This window comes from Pteropus medius, unplaced genomic scaffold, assembly GCF_902729225.1.
Source record: "Pteropus medius unplaced genomic scaffold, Ma_sr-lr_union100, whole genome shotgun sequence".
NCBI classification, from domain to species: domain Eukaryota; kingdom Metazoa; phylum Chordata; class Mammalia; order Chiroptera; family Pteropodidae; genus Pteropus; species Pteropus medius.
Genome location: NW_024342471.1, coordinates 27,447,940 through 27,463,827, shown reverse-complemented (window position 1 = coordinate 27,463,827; position 15,888 = coordinate 27,447,940). Strand labels below are relative to the sequence as shown.

General features: G+C 68.4%; 2 protein-coding genes across 15 annotated transcripts in view; one reads left to right on the top strand and one right to left on the bottom strand.

Annotated features, from left to right (window-relative positions):
* CHRNA4 (cholinergic receptor nicotinic alpha 4 subunit) overlaps positions 1-7,558 on the top strand; it is an 8,400-nt gene extending 842 nt beyond the window's left edge. The window contains exons 2-5 of one of the 2 annotated variants that reach the window (XM_039864793.1): positions 1,047-1,091; positions 1,173-1,282; positions 3,860-5,198; positions 7,188-7,558. In XM_039864793.1, the coding sequence (XP_039720727.1) occupies positions 1,047-1,091; positions 1,173-1,282; positions 3,860-5,198; positions 7,188-7,313 (1,620 nt within the window). In that variant the 3' untranslated portion in view covers positions 7,314-7,558. Of the gene's footprint in view, positions 1-1,046; positions 1,092-1,172; positions 1,283-3,859; positions 5,199-7,187 lie in introns of those variants that run through there. The other variant, XM_039864794.1, reaches the window with a different exon arrangement.
* A 1,968-nt stretch (positions 7,559-9,526) lies between these two features.
* The window catches only part of COL20A1 (collagen type XX alpha 1 chain), a 23,869-nt gene continuing 17,507 nt past the window's right edge, over positions 9,527-15,888 (bottom strand). For 5 of the 13 annotated variants that reach the window (XM_039864783.1, XM_039864791.1, XM_039864784.1 and 2 more), the window contains 8 exons: positions 15,779-15,873; positions 15,446-15,499; positions 14,895-14,966; positions 14,176-14,211; positions 13,988-14,054; positions 13,712-13,834; positions 12,988-13,044; positions 12,609-12,694 (listed from right to left, as the gene is read on the bottom strand). In XM_039864783.1, coding sequence (XP_039720717.1) covers positions 12,648-12,694; positions 12,988-13,044; positions 13,712-13,834; positions 13,988-14,054; positions 14,176-14,211; positions 14,895-14,966; positions 15,446-15,499; positions 15,779-15,873 — 551 coding nt within the window. In that variant the 3' untranslated portion in view covers positions 12,609-12,647. Of the gene's footprint in view, positions 10,394-11,161; positions 12,695-12,987; positions 13,045-13,711; positions 13,835-13,987; positions 14,055-14,175; positions 14,212-14,894; positions 14,967-15,445; positions 15,500-15,778; positions 15,874-15,888 lie in introns of those variants that run through there. The other 8 variants (XM_039864788.1, XM_039864790.1, XM_039864786.1 and 5 more) reach the window with 7 other exon arrangements.

Sequence of the window (15,888 nt, the reverse complement as noted above, 5' to 3'; positions counted from 1 at the left end):
GGAGGGAGCACCCAGCTCCAAGACCCCAGGCCTGGGGCAGCACAGGAGCGATGGGACCAGCACCCCGGGCCCTGCCGTGTACTGGTGAGCCGTGCTCGCCGGTGTGCTGGGCACTGGTCTGAGGCCCGTGGCCACATCGTGCGTGGAAGGGGCTGCCCTGCCTCTGAGCCACCTTTGCCTGTCCCTTTGCGGGGCTCAGGTATTTGCTGCAGGTCCATGTCCCAAGGCGGGTGCTTGCGTGGGTGACTTCACGCCTGCAGAGGAGCCCGCAGCATCCGCTGCTCCCTGGGCCTGGGCTGACTGCATGAATGCAGAGAAGGAGGCCGGGCCCTGTCACCTTGAAGCTCCTTCCAGCCTCGGGGTGGGGGATGGGCCATGGCAAGGGCAGGCTGTCCCCTTGGAGAGAAGGGCGGGACCGCCGGGCACCAGCTCCAGCCTCTGCTGAGGTCACACTGCTCCTCGGTGTCCCACCTGGAACGCTGAATGGCCTGTCCCAGGTGGACCCGCAGGAGAGCAGGACCCAGGGCAGTGCCTGGGGCTTCAGGGCATACGGTTTCTTCTCCCTGAACGGGCCGACTAGGGGCTCGTCCCCTGCGGGAGCAGGACAGGGAGGCACCCAAGCCTGTGCCTTTGGGACACAAGGCCCTATCCTGACCCCAGTCTGGGCAGTGAGTGGGGCTCCGTGCATACCAAGGTGGCTTTGGTGGCAGCAGGAGGGGGCCCGTGCGGAGGGGCTGCCCGACCAGCAGGGAGGGCGTGATGCAGGTGACAAGCTGCCCTCCTTCCCCACACCCGCCGTGGCCGGGGAGAGCCAGGCCCTGGGTGGCTAGGAAGTCGACCAAACCTTGTCCCTGCTTTTCTTCTGCAAAGGGTCAGGGTCCTTTGTCCCCACACCCCTGAGTCCCCTTAGGGCCTGCCATCCTGGGCTTGGTTGCCTCCAGAGACGAGGTACTCACTCCCTCCCTGTGCTCGGCAGTGGCCCATCCTGTGGGACACTCGGGGCCAGAGCGAGGGGGTCACAACCTTCCTTCTCATCTGTGTCCTAGGACGAGAAGAACCAGATGATGACCACGAACGTGTGGGTGAAGCAGGTGAGTGGGAGGGGCCCTCCGCTGCTCCCCCGCCCTGCCCCCCTCCCCCTCTCAGCCGTGGCTCTCTCCTGCCCCCCCCAGGAGTGGCATGACTACAAGCTGCGCTGGGACCCGGGTGACTACGAGAATGTCACCTCCATCAGAATCCCTTCGGAGCTCATTTGGCGGCCGGACATCGTCCTCTACAACAAGTGAGCAGGGTCTCGGGGGACAGGGGCGGCAGGTCCTGTGTCCGGCCGAGCCCCGGGCAGGCAGCTCTGCTGCGGCCGGGTGAGCAAGAGGCCACCTGTGCCTGGGCCTCGCCCACACGGCGAGGGGACCGAGGGGACCGGTACGACGTGGGCACCTGGGCTCCGTCACCGCCAGACCGGCCCAGGGCACCTCCTGGATCGGCTTCCGTCTCTGCCCTGGGTCAGGGAAAGGGGGCCGGGACCTCAGTGACTGCAGGCCCTGGAGCTGCCCGCCTCGGGACTAACGTCTTCAGACTCGGTCCCCGGCCAGGGCGGGCGGTGTCCCTGCCACATGTACGTCACTTCTGCTCAAGAGCCGTCTGGACGCTCAGGGTTCCCCGAGTTCTGGGGGCTGCAGAAGCCCCCAGACGACCCATTCGCGGGCCCTCCCCTGCGCAGAGGTCACTGTCATTGCCACCGCAGGTCCCCACACCCAGTCCTCACATCCCTGAGCAAACAAAGCATTGTGCCGGCTCTGGGAAGCTGGGCTGAAATCCGGTCACGTAGGTGGTTTTCCGTGCTGGGGGCTGGGCTTTTCAGGCATGGCCGTGGCAGCTGCGGTTCCAGCCCGGCCTGGCCTGGGGCCCTCACCGGGGTCCCTGAGCCCAGGGCAGCCTGCTGTCCTCCCGCGGCCCCCGTCACTGCTGTGGCATCCTGGGCCAGCTCGCTCTGAGCGGAGGCCACACCTGCGACCCCGTCTCGGGCTCGGGCTCGGCCTGGGCGCGCGGCTCCCAATCGCTGACAATGCAGCAAATGGAAGCACTCAGCTCCCTCGATCCCGGCCGCCCGGCCACGCGGCTGCAGCCCCCGGCCCAGCCCCGTTCCCCCCACCCCCCACGCCCGTCCCCGCCCCACCCCCACCGCCCACCAGGCCCCCGGCGCTGGGCCTGACCTACAAACCGCGCTGTCTGATCAACGGCGAGTGGGCCCCTCTTCCAGCTTAATTGACGCCAGTAATGGCAGTGGTCAGGGCAGCGGGCAGCGGCCGCACGTGAGGCTCACGGACGCATTCGGGGTTGGCTCGGGGAGCGGGAGGGCGGCAAGCCCGCTCCCCCCGCCAGGCAGGCGCTCTGCTCTGAACCACGAGCCCTGAGTCCTCCCACCACCCGGCCTTCCTGGGGTCCCCGCTCAGCTCCCCATCCCCCGCCCGAGGACCTTCGACCCGGGGAATAAGCGTGGGGTTCCACGGGGCTCCATGGGGTTCCCATGAGGCTCTGTGGGGGTTCCTGGGGCTCCATGGGGTTCTGTGAGGCTCTGTGGGGTTCCATGGGGTTCCATGGGGTTCCGCGGGGCCCAGGAGGGATACCCATCAGCATGAGCATTCCAGAGCCGGAGCCGCAGAGCTGCCCCGAGGGGCCTGGGACGGCCACTGCCCCGTCTGTCTGTGGGCGCCACCCACGGTCAGAGTGGTTGGCCTGAGCCTCGTGGGGAAAACTGAGGCTGAGGGAGTGACACAGCCACAGCCCGGGTCACAGCCTCCTGGGGCCCAGACTCGGGACCAGGAGCTTCCAGCTGTGGCCGCCGACTCCAGGAGCGGGCGAGGGCTCATGGCCGCTTGCAGGTGTCCCTGAGCTCCCTCTGCTGGCCCACTGTGCCAGGGCAGCACAGCCTCCTGTGGGAGTCCTCGTGGGGACGCTGAGGGGACAGCAGCGTCTGGGAAGCCTCGGGCTGCAGGCCGGGCACTCTGCCCACTGGGAGGAGGGCCTGGGACAGGGCGCCAACCCCTGAGGCTGAGGGACAGGCGGTGGGGTCAGTGGCCAGAGGCGGGCCCCGGGAACGGATGGCTTGAGTTCACACCCAGCCCTGTCACTTCTTGCTTGGGTGGCCGCCCGGTCTTGGCCTCCAGGTGAGCCTGGAGTCCACACCTGTGCAGGAAGGGGGTCCTTCTGCCTCTGAGCCGCTGACGGGGGTCACCAGGGAGATGGTGCCGAGTGCTCGGTATTGCCGGCACCCCCGCTGGGGACAGGGCGGTGGCTGGACGGGCCCCATCCCCAGGTTGGTCCAGCTCCGGGATGACCACAGGTGCCCGGGGCCTCCTCCGTGTCCGTGGCCTCAGTGTGGTGTGGACGGCCAGGTGGGTGGCTATTATCCCAGGAAGAGCCTACCGAGCAGTGCTCGGCCCAGGGCCTCCTCCCCACCCCGCCTGAACACAAATCCCACCAGGCTTAGTGGCTGAGACCCTCTGATGAGCCATCCCTCTGCCCTGGGCCTGAATGCGGGACACTCCAGTTACCCCGACAGCCTAGTGCCGGGTACCCTGGAGGAGGCTGGGGACACTGGCTCCAGTCCCAGCCCCAACCCCCCAAATAATCGCCATCGTCACCAGCAAGCTTGTGCGTCAGGCTCAGCGTGTCATCCCCAGTGTAGGGGCGACCAGCTGAGGCAGGCGGGCGAGGGCCATGCCCAGGGCCACCAGCCCAGCTCTGCCCAGTGCTGTCCCCGGAGAGGCTGCCTCCCTCCCTTCGCGCATCGGGAGCGGGAACGCGGGTGGGGGCTGCGCGGCAGTGCGCCTCACCCGCCCTCTCCCTTCCTGCCCAGTGCGGACGGGGACTTCGCCGTCACCCACCTGACCAAGGCCCACCTCTTCCACGACGGGCGGGTGCAGTGGACGCCCCCCGCCATCTACAAGAGCTCCTGCAGCATCGACGTCACCTTCTTCCCCTTCGACCAGCAGAACTGCACCATGAAGTTCGGGTCCTGGACCTACGACAAGGCCAAGATCGACCTGGTGAGCATGCACAGCCGCGTGGACCAGCTGGACTTCTGGGAGAGCGGCGAGTGGGTCATCGTGGACGCCGTGGGCACCTACAACACCAGGAAGTACGCGTGCTGTGCCGAGGTGTACCCCGACATCACCTACGCCTTCGTCATCCGGCGCCTGCCTCTCTTCTACACGGTCAACCTCATCGTGCCCTGCCTGCTCATCTCCGGCCTCACCGTGCTCGTCTTCTACCTGCCGTCCGACTGCGGCGAGAAGGTCACGCTCTGCATCTCCGTGCTGCTCTCGCTCACCGTCTTCCTGCTGCTCATCACCGAGATCATCCCGTCCACCTCGCTGGTCATCCCGCTCATCGGCGAGTACCTGCTCTTCACCATGATCTTCGTCACCCTGTCCATCATCGTCACGGTCTTCGTGCTCAACGTGCATCACCGCTCCCCGCGCACGCACACCATGCCCGCCTGGGTGCGCCGGGCCTTCCTGGACGCCGCCCCGCGCCTGCTGCTCATGAAGCGGCCGCCCGTGGTCAAGGGCAGCTGCCGGCGGCTCATCGAGTCCATGCACAAGGTGGCCGGCGCCCCGCGCTTCTGGCCCGAGCCCGAGGCGGGCCGGGGCCCCTCGCCCGCCCCGTCCCTCTGCGGCCCTCTGGACGAGCCGGTAAAGCCCCAGCCTGCCTGCCCGTTGGCCGCAGGCCAGGCCCCCGCTCCGCAGCCCTCGGAGGCCCAGACGGCCGGCCCCTGCGCCTCGCCCGGCCCCCCACGCCCGCCCACTGGCACCCAGGCCCCGGGGCTCAGCAAAGCCCGGTCCCTGAGCGTCCAGCACATGTCCAGCCCTGCTAGGGCAGGGGAGGGCGGCGTCCGGTGCCGGTCTCGGAGCATCCAGTACTGTGTTCCTCGAGACGAGGGCGATGGCCAGATGGCCGGCTCCCCCGCTTCCCTGAAGGCCCCCCCAGCCGAGCTCCCGCCCCCAGACCAGGCCTCCCCGTGCAGATGCACGTGCAGGAAGGAGCCGTCCACAGGGTCCCCAAACACTGTGCTCAAAGCCCACGGCACCAAAGCTGCACCCCGGCACCTGCCCCTGTCACCGGCCTTGACACGGGCGGTTGAGGGCGTCCAGTACATCGCAGACCACCTGAAGGCAGAAGACACGGACTTCTCGGTAAGTCCCTGCCCTGGCCGCGTCCAGCCATGCCCCTGGCCCAAGCAGATGAGCAGACACTCTCTGCTTCCTCTCCACGCTGCAGGAGGGCGTGGCCAGGGAGAAAATTCCAGAAACCAGGGCCAAGACCCGGGCTGCCAGCTTTGGGCCACGTGGCAGCCTGAGGCCCACTCTGCCCCCCACCTCCCCCAGCCACCAGTACCAGCGGGGCCCCCGGGGCGGGGCTGGGGCAGGTGGCCAGGGGCTGTCGGGAGCAGATCATGGGGATACCATTTTGGGTTCAGGACAGCAGGGAGGGTTCTGCGAGCCCCTCTGTGCCCAGTGAGCTCCTCCCTCTGACCTGTGACCTGCAGCGCCCCCCTCCCCGAGGGTACCTGGGGGGACTGGAGGGCTGAAGGGAGCAGGATGAGTTGGCGGCCTCTGCGGCCTGGTGGGGGGCAGGGCTGGTCTGGGGCACAGCCCTGGCCCTCCGGCCGGGCCCCCAGCCGGCAGGGAGCAGAGTCAGGCGGGTGCAGAGAGCCGTGGGGCAGCTCCCCGAGGCCTAGGCTCTGTGGCCACGCCTCGGGGCGCCTGCCGGGGTGGGTCCAGGCTAATGGTGGCACCCCCAGTTCAGGGCGTGGGCAGAGGGAGGGGCCGGGGCCAGTATTTGGGGACGGGGGAGGGTGTTGCCCGCCCTGGTCAGCCATTTGCTGCTTGCCGTGGGTCAGGCATCGAGATGGGGACAATCCCTGACCCTGCCTGTCACCCGCCCAGCTTGTCCCTCTGCCTGCTCTGAAGGGGCTGTGGCCTCGGGGAGCCGGTGTGGTTCCTGGGGCTGTCTGTCCGCAAGCCCCGGAAAGGGAGCCAGGTTCCCCATCGCCCACACAGTGCCCCCCTGAGAAATGAGTGAGCTGGTCTCCCGCAGTCACCCTGGTGAATCCCAGGAGGCCGTGAGCCATTCTGGAGCTTTCCAGAAAGTTCCACATGGCGGCAGTTGGCTCTGGGACAGCGTTTTGCCACAGGACGCTGCTCCCCGCCGGTGGCGGGGGTCTGAGCAGGCGCCGAGGGGTGACTCATGCCGTCAGGAGGGTGACCGACCCGATGGACCCCAGCGGCCAGCGGCCCGGTGGTCAGCGTGGGGCCTGCTCCAGCCGCCCAGCGCCCCTCACCCGCACGGTGCCGGCCGCGTGGGCGACCTGGTTCTCATTTCAGCGCCGAGGCTCGGGGACAACGGGGCGGCTTTGGTCTGCGGTGGCGTTTCATGCTCGCTGGGGACGCACGGGGCCGATGGAAAGCAGGGCACAGCGGGCGCAGTGGCCCTGCCTGCTCCCGGCTCCCTGTGAACAAGCGCTGTCTGGGTTGGGTTGAAACCCTCAGGACGCCTCTGTTACTTCAAGAAATCGGAGCAGAAAATGGCACTGAGGAAACCGCTTTCCCGGGCACCCCCAAAGTGGGGAGCAGAGCCCCGCCCCTCCCCCGGGCCTGGGGGGGCTCGTGTCGGAGGTCAGGCCGTTGCCCAGGCGCGCCTGGTCCTCGTCCTGCATGGCCGGGGCGGGCGGACGCCCCCTCTCCAGCCTCGCCGGCTCCATTTGCGCTGACGGCCCCCGCGGCACCCTCCCCTCTGCAAACCGAGAGCCAATCTCACCGCCATGTGGCCAGGACCCTGGCGGTCTTCCAAAGGCCTGCCGCTGCTGCCCCCCACCCCGGAGCTCAGGCACCCCCCTAGGCACGCAAATCGGGGGGCACAGCGCCAAACCCGGCCCCCACGGCGGCTGTGACGTTGGCCTCCTTGGAGCCCGCCGACCCCAGAGTGTCTCTGAGCCCAGACCTCAGCTGGACAAGCCCCTTCTCCGCACTTGTCACCTCAGCCCGGTGTGCCTGCAACCTCGGTGACCTCGGTGGCAAGGGTAGCAAACGGAGAACTTGCCATGCAAAGCGCCAGGTTCTAGAAGGTTCTGGCGGCACGCGAGGCCGCGGGCGGGCTGTGGTGACGCGTGTCTGCCGTTGCAGGTGAAGGAGGACTGGAAGTACATGGCCATGGTCGTCGACCGCATCTTCCTCTGGGTGTTCGTCATCGTCTGCCTGCTGGGGACCGTGGGCCTCTTCCTGCCGCCCTGGCTGGCTGGCATGATCTAGGACGCCGGCTGCAGCCATGGGTCCACGGGGCGCCCGGCACTCCGCGGGGCCACTTCATTTGCCAGACTGTCCCCCACCTCCATCCACTGACAGATGGCCTTGGTGGGGCCTGCCCGGGGGGCTGCTGCTCATGGGCTGGGGCTTGCCCCCCACGGGCTGCGAGGGGGGTGGGCTGCCTGATGCTCGTTCGCGTCTGCAGGGCGGTGTTACTGTCTAAGTCTCATTAAAGTTTATCCAGAGCATGACCACGCGCTGGCTTCCTGCCCAGGACGGCCTGACTGCGCTCTGGCCAAGGCCCCGGGCGCCCCTCCCCCGTGGGACCCCGGAGGCCCAAGCCGCCTCTCCCACCCCTGGGTCCTCGGTGAGTCAGCAAATACCTGAATCTCATTTGCTCAGCTGGGTCCAAGCAGACATTTTGTTTGGCTTCAGTAAATTAGTGAACACCCAGGTGTTGTGCCCTGGGGAGTGGGGCTGCTGTGGGACGTGGTTCTGCTGGGAGGAGACCTGGGGGGCGGCTCCCCGGGGGGCGACCGTCGGGCTCACGGAGTCCTGGGAGTCTTGGGGAAGCGTGTTCAGGCCCCCGGGTCTCCATGGGCACTGGCAGTCAGACCGACAGGACCCGGGCTCTGGGCTCCCCGTCCACACCCCCATCCACACCTCCCTGTGGGTCCCTGGAGGGTGGGGTCCCTGAGGACAGCACACTCGGGGACGACTTAGACCCTCTGGAGTGTGGTCCCTCGGGGGTGGGAGGGACCTGTCCTTCAGGCCTCCCGCCCCTGGACTCGTCCTCGGGGCCTGCAGAGCTGAGGAGTCTCTGTCCCACAGAAATGCAGGGGTCATCTTGCCCAGAGGTTGGGAGGAGGCCTGAGGACACCGGTCCTGGGGGCCCAGTGTCATCCCCCCAGGGCGGAGTGCCAGCAGCACCAATAGTGTCCCCTGTGACCCATGGAAAACACTGGCCCTGGGGGTGGCATGTGGGTGAGTGGGTGCTGACCTTAGCCCTCCCTCAGGCTCCAAGTGAGGGGGCAGGACAGCGTGGGCCCTCCCCCAGGAGTGGCCGGTGACAGTGAGCGGAGGAAGGAGGCTGAAGGGGTCAGTCGTTCAGAGTCCCGCCCTCCATGCCCCTGGGGGCCGTGGAGCTGTGGGCAGGACGCCGTCCCCCGTCCCCTGTCAGGTTGTGGCCTGTCACGAGGTGCCCAGGGCACTGAGTGAATAATTGATAAGTTTGAGCCAGCACAAGCCAAGCACCCGATGAGCCTCGTTGCTGCGGAGTTTGGGTTGGCTGGTCCCTGCCAGTCAGTGACGCCCATGCAGGAGGCTGGGGCCGCACCCCTCGCCCGGGCACATGAGCCGGGCCCGACTCGGCCGGTCAGGACACCCTGGGCGGTCTCGCCTCCCGGGCCCCCAGGCCGGTCAGGACCCCATCTGCCCAGATGGCTCTGCAGCGGCCCCTGGGGGCCGTGGGGGTGCTGGGAGAGTCCCCCGGAATGACCAGCCGGCGTCTTAACGTCTTAACGTCGGGACACCGGGCCCCAGGGGGCGCTCGGACGCAGATGCAGATGTGAGCACCTCAGTCCCTTATGTAATGAAAGCCGCCAGATGTCCCAGCAGCGGCCAGGAGCGGCGGGCGGGCCGCGCAGACGCGCTTTTCTGGGGCGGCGGGAGGCCGGGTGGCCGCCGGCACGGAGCTGCCTCCCCGCCTTGTTTTGGGTGTTCTGTTCTTTTGAGACTCAAGAAAGAAAAATGTCGGAAAACCACACACGGCAACAGCGTTCCCGCCACCCAGCGACCCGCGGCCTCTGTGGGGCGTTTTTGCCTCCAGTGCGGTTTGGGTTTCTGTTCGTTCGGATTGAGGTAAAATTCACGTATGATGAAATGCGTCATCTTCAGCCCTTGGTTGTGTGAGTTTTACCAATTTGGCACCAAGGACCCAGGACACCGCTCCGGGCACGGACACAGCCGACCCCGGGAGCCCCCAGCCCGTCCGGCCCCGGCCTCGCCTGCTGCGGAGCTCGCTGTGCGTGGGGCGCTGCGCACGCTCCGGCCACGCTCCGCCGGCAGCGGCCGAGACTCGGCGGTGACAGGCAGGGTCAGGGATTGTCCCCATCTCGATGCCTGACCCTTGTCTGTCTGGACAGCGGGCGCTCGGCTGCGTCTCCGTCCCCTTCGTGCTCGGAACATCAGGCCTCTGTGCGTCTGTGTCCACGTTTCTCTTCGAACTGACCACGTTTTTATTCTCTGTACCTTGTGATGTTTCGACATCTTGGGAGCGGCACAGACACTGCTCCTCCCCAGGGTGGTTGACAGCTCCCCCGGACACGCCCGTGACGTGCAGACAGCCCGTGCTGGGCTGTGCCCCCAACCCCAGCTAACGCTCACACACCAAGCTGGTATGTCCTGCCCTAAATCACCAGGGCCAGGCAAAGGGGGACAGCCCCCGTGCCCGAGGCCCACCAGAATTGTCCCGACGGGCCACCCTGCCCCACCTGGCTGTCCCCTCGTGCCCTCTGCGTCCTGGCCCGAGCCGGCTCCCCGGCAGAGCGTGGTGTGCCTCCCTCTGGGAAACTAAGTGCCTGAGTTCTGCGTGCGAGTCTTTCTGATTCAACCTCTAGTTCTTTTCAAGCGTTTGCCGAAAACACTCGCCCTTCCCCAGTGCAGCTTCCCCGCCTCCCCGGCTCCCCGTGTCCCGTGCTCCGTGGTCCTGCCCAGTTACCGCCTGGCCGGCTCCGGCTTCCTGTTTCCGCCAGCACTGCCCGCCCCAGCCCGGCCCGAGGAACAATCGGGAGTTTTTGTTTGCGACAGGCGTGATCTGTGTGGGGAGGCTTTGCTATGCAGCCAGGGGCCAGCCACGCTAGGGTGTGACTTCCCGTGGGACTTCCGTGGGAGAGGTCGGGCTTCCGGCTGGTCCCCCTTCTGCAGAACCCGCCTGACCCAGGCCCTCGGAGGGTCTTCTGGGGGACCATCCCAGACTCTGCGGGCCTCGGAATGTCTGTGGCCCGTTCACTCTGGTGACAGTTTTGCTGGATGTGAAATTTGAGCATCATCCCTCGACACGTGGAGGTCACTGCCATCCTAGCCTCCTGCGGATGCACAGAGAGTCACCCACTGTTTTCACTACGCTTCACAGGATGAATCCACACTTAGGAACCCCCCGTTCGGCCCTCTGAGCCTCCCACCCGAGATCCCGAATGTCCTCGAAGCCGGAGCTTTGGGAGCCACGCCCTCACGGCCCCGCCCCCGGCCACTTGGTTTCCGCCCGTGGACGCCCCCCGCCCAGCTGCTGTCAGCTCCGTTCTGAGCGCGGTCGGTCGCCACCCCTCGCCCGGTCGAACCTCTCCGTTCACGTTTTCAGCGCTGTCTCTCCTCACCCCTCCGCGTTATCGGCCCTCGTCCTCGTCCTCCGTCCTTGAGGACACTGTGACTCGGGGCTGCACCCTTCTCTGCCTGGCCCGTCCTGCTCGGGGCTCTGCCCCGGGGTGTTGCGTTTCCCGTAAACTCGGGACGAGGGTGCCGTGCGTGCGCGGATGTGTGTGAGTGTGTGGGCACACGGGGACACACGCGTGGCACGTGTCCGCCGGGTACGTGTGTGACTGTGCGCAGAGCTCTGTCCTGCGGTGGCGCCGTGTGACGACCGTCGGCCCACAGGCCACACCGCAGGGCAGCGGCAGGTTGTCTCTCCAGCCTGCCGAGCCCGCGGGAGGTGAGCTGGGCCCAGGAGCAGGCGGGGAGCCAGTGCCCACGCCCGCCTCAGCCCCGGCGGCGGCCCCGCCTACCCGCCTCCCTGACCAGGCGCGCCCCGGCGCCCCGCCTCCCCGCCTCCCTCCCCGGCAGTGTCCTGACAGGGCGTGCTGCACCCACACTCCCGGCTGCTGCCCATGCTCCCCCTTCCTCGCCTCCGAGGATGAGCCTCGACGCGCCTGGCCGCCTCACCCCCAGGGAGGCCCGCCCCATGCCCCCACTCGCCTCTGCGATGGCGGCAGCCACCCTTCTGCCCCCGCGAGCCCGGCTCGCCCACCACCCAGCCCGCGCCACTTGCCGCCTGTGGGCACCCGGATGGGCCGTCCAGCCTGGGCCCGCTCCTGGCTCTCCCCACTCACCCAGGCGCTCAGCCAGCAGCCCGTCCCGAACCCGCCTCCCCGGGGCCCAGCCTCCTCCATCCCAGGGACAACGGGCACGGCCCCGCCCCTGGCTCCCCGAGGCCTTATCTTCAGGCGCTGTTGGCCAGTGCCATGCTCAGGGCCCGGTGGGGCGTCCCAGTGGGCCAGCACCTCTGTCCCCAGGGCCAAGAAGCTGGGACTCCCTGTGCGTGCTGGGGGTGCGGAGGCCTCCGAGATGGGCCTGGGGAGCCTGGTGCTCACGTGCGGGAGGGGGCTGGATTTCTAGTCCCTCTGAGGACAGAACTGGGGCACTGACCCGCCCCCCGGCCCTGCGCTCGACCTCTGCCCTGCCCCTCCGCCTTCCTGCTGCTGCCAGGTCGTGCCCAGCCCGGCCCGGCCTCGGCATCATGCGCTGCGCCCCTAATGGCACCTTCTGTCACCTCGCTCCCTACCGTGCTCCTGCCTCTGCTCACCCGTCACCTCGGAAGCCTCTCGGCCGCTGTCTCTGAGGGGCCCCCCCCCCAGCTTCTTCCCGGTGTTTGGGAAACTGCTCGGCACCGACCTGGCCTTAGTGAGTGCCGCCCCAGGGCCCATGGCCGGCGAGGTCCCTGTCCATGGCTGGCGCCAGCGTGGACAGGATGCGCAAGGGGAGGCTGCTGTGGGGGCGGGGAACCCCTGAGACTGCCCGGAAGCTGGTGCCCAGGCCGGGCCCAGGCCGGTCACATCTGAGTCCCCACCCCCAGCCAGGTGACTCAGTGCAGCAGGGGCTGAGGATCCCTGGCCTGGATGGGGCCTGAGCTCCACGGGCCTGGGCTGGGGGGCCAGGGCTGGGGGCTGCAGAGGCCTCGAGGGAGGGAGCCCCAGGTAACGGGTGACCGCGGGGCCCTTGAGGCCGTGGAGACGTGGTGGCTTCTCTCTGGGACGCAGGAATCGACCCCGCTCGACAGGAATCGCTCAGCCCAGGACGCGCCCTCCCCTCCCATAAGGAGCCGCATCTCGTTTGCCAGGCACTGGGTTTATCCTGACACGGGCATGGCACACGGGAGGGGTCCCCCGGCCTGACCTCCCTGCCCCGTCTCCCCAGATCCCGCCCCCGGCTCTCTGGCTCCTCCAGCTCTGTGGTTCCTGGCGTTCAGGACTCCGAGTCGAAGGGCAGGTCGTGCGGGTCACGTGGGCATCGCCCCGGCAGGACAGAAGGCGGGCAGCTCTGGAGGAGGTGGCTGCCGGTGACACCTGGTCAGCCCGCCTGGCGCTGTGGACCCAGCCCGTGTCCGGCGAGGCCAGCTGGGCAGAGCAGAGGCCATGAGCCCTCTGCTCACATCTGCTCCTGGGGCAGCGTCACCCCCACCGTACGCCTGCTCTGCACCCCCTGCTGCCAACCAGGTCCTCCTGGGCTCCCGCTGGGCAACCTCCCTACACCCCCTGACGTCCTGCCGGGCTCCCGAGGCCCGTGGCCCCCCACTGTGGTCTCCACCGTAGCCCCACCTGGGCCCACTGGCCGGCCTGCTCACCGGCCCCTGCACCGTGTGGCCTGTCCCCCACCATCCCGGCTGCCTCCTCCCCGTGATGGGGCTCACCTACTCCTCCGAGGCGTCTGGGGGGCGGGCTCGCCCGACCGTGGGCTCCGGGCTCACCTGGAGGAATGGGGTATGCCAGGGCCGAGGGGTCGGATAGAGCGCTTTCCTTTCTCGGGGACCCCGCAACAGGACAGTGGGTGCCTGAGCCCCAGAAGGCACCGATGTGGGCTCAGCGGGATTTAGTGCAGACGAGGGCGGAAGGGAGAACTGGCCAGGGTTCTCGTGATGGCACCTGCCAGCCTCGGCTAGACGGGTGGGTGTGGGGAGGTGCTGATCGCCTGGGGCCTGCAGGCCACGGTGGCAGGGGGCTCCCACAGGCAGGGCCCTCTCCCCGCCAAATGCACAGCAGGGGGTGAGGCCAGAGCCCCCCCTCCCCCGCCCACTCCCGTCCCGTCTTGTCTCCCCCCCACCCCGTCTGCCCTAATCACCCTCTCCATCCGTCTTGGCAGCACAGCCAGATGGACAGACGTGGCAAGGTCACTGGACAAAGCCTCCTGTGCACTCCAGGCACACAGGAGAGGGCGGGAGGGAAGATGAGAGGGAGAGACGGGAGTGGGGAGGAAGAGGGGCTGCTCTGAGGACCCCAGGAAGCCCGCAGCCTCCAGATCTGCAGCGACCAGCCTCTGAGGGACTCTGTCTCCCCAGCCCGCACCCAGGGGGCTGATGCAGGGGCTGCTGTGGGCCACACAGAGTGACCAGCCCCAGACCCCGCCCAAGCCAGTACCTCTGTCCTCAGAGCGGGGCAGCCCGGCCTCGCTGCGTGTGCTGGGGGGTGCGGGGGCCTCCAAGATGGGCCTGGGGGGCCTGGTGCTCGCGTGCGGGAAGGGGCTGGACTTCAGCAGGTATACTGGGGGCGCAAATCAGCAGGGCTGGGTGGGCGGGACCCGCCTTGCCTCCCCTGGCTGACGGCACGTGGCCGAGGAGAATGGCCGCGCAGGGCTCTGTCCGGCCTGACCAATGTGGGGTTGTCGGGGCCTCGCCAGGAGGCCGGGCCACTCACTCTGAATGGCGGACTCGCAGGCCTGGCTCACGAGCTGATAGATGGTGGCCAGGGACTGTGGCTCACCCTGCAAGGGGAGACAGGCCACATGGCCCAGCACAGTGACCAGCCTGTACCGGTAGGTGTGGGGGCTGGTGCCGGCCCGGTGCCCCCGGGAAGTACCTGGACCCCTGACACTGGACACTCACCTTCTCTCCTCGCTCCCCTTTGGGCCCCGGCAGCCCCTGTGCAGGAGGAAAAGGAAAAACCGAGTCAGCAGAGAGACGCGAACCCGAGCAGAAGCGGCTGGACCACCCCGCCCACCCCCGCCGGTCTGCCTGCCCCCCGCCCTGCCCCCCTGCTTCTCCCCACCGCCTGCCCCCCTGCCCTGCTCCCCTTCCCTGCCTGCCCCCACCCTGCCCCCTGCCTTGCTATCCCCCCTTGCATACTGCCCCCTACTTGCCCCATATAACCCTGCCCTGCCCCGCCACGCCCCTGCCCCGCCATAACCCTGCCTGCCCCCTGCTTGCTCACCCGCCTGGGACCATCCATCCCGAGGCAGGAGCAGATTCACGATCCTCGGAAGGTTGGAGTGGGAGTCCCCAGTGGAAGACCGCCCCCTCAGATGGGGGACACCACCCCAGGGGTGAGGCCCTCCCCAGCCTGAGCCAGCAGTGGCACGGAGTGTCCAGATCCCGATCCCACCTGCCTCCACTCCTGGCCCAGACCTGGAACCCCCAACCCAGTCCTCAGCCCTATTACCTGTCCCCCCGCCCACACTCCACCGTGGGCCTGGCAGGGGGCAGCCCTGGCTCTCTCTGCTCCCAGCAAGCCGCTCTGGCATCATCGAGGGTGAGTTTGCACACATTTGTCACTCCCCACCCTACCCTGCTGTCTGCTGGGCTGTCTGGATGGGGAGGGGACTCACCGTGGGCCCCACAGCCCCTGCGGGTCCTCGCTCCCCGCCAGCGCCCCTGGCCCCTGCCACGCCCTGGAAGCCCTGCCAAGACGCAGAAGTAGGGGCTCGGGGGCAGACCTATGAGCCCAGCCCCTCCGCTCTCCAGCCCTGGCTGTCCCGGTCCCCACTGTGCTGGACCAATCCAGACTGTGGTTTGTCCCCAGCCGGCCGCCCCCAGGCTGTGCCTCCCACCCTCTCCCTCTCACAGAAAGTGCTTCTTAGCAGGGCAGGGTGTCCCCGGCCCTCCGGCTGAGGTGGTGTCTGGCAGAGGACAGAGAGGCCGGGTGCCACAGCCAGGCCGTGTGGCATCTGGGTACGCAAACGCCGCTCCCCACCCCACCTGCCCGGTGGGGGTGAGAGAGCCCGGTGGGGGTGAGAGAGCCCGGGGCACAGGGCCCTCGTGTGCCCGCAGGGCCTGGGACAGGGCCGGCCCACGAGAGCACCGCCTCCCAGGTCACCTCGTGGGGGTGGCTGTGCTCCGTTCAGCCCCCAGGAGGGTGGGGGGTGCGGGGGGTGCCTACCCTGGGGCCCGGGGGTCCAGGTAAGCCAGCAGCACCCTCCAGGCCTCTCATTCCCTGAGGACAGAGGAAGGGCACGCTGGGGTCGGCGTCCGCACCCCTACACGCCCCTCCCTCAGTGGTCCACACCTGTGAGGGGTACCGCCTGTGCCTCGCTCTGAGAGCAGATGACGCCGACCAAGCTCAGGGCCTGACCCGCCAGGTGCGAGCCGACACCCCATCCCCCCAGCCGGGCCACAGGTGGGGCAGCGGGGGCTGGAGCGGCGTGGGGGCAGAGGAAGGAAGCCCACCCCCACCTTCCATCCCAAGACCCTCTCCCGTGGGGTCCCCTTTCACCTTTGGTCCCTGGAGGCCGACCCTCCCAGGGGTGCCCTGAAAGAGAACAGAGGCGCTGGCCAGGGGCGGCCGAGCCTGACCTGGAGCGGGAGGCCCTGCCCCAAGGCCCC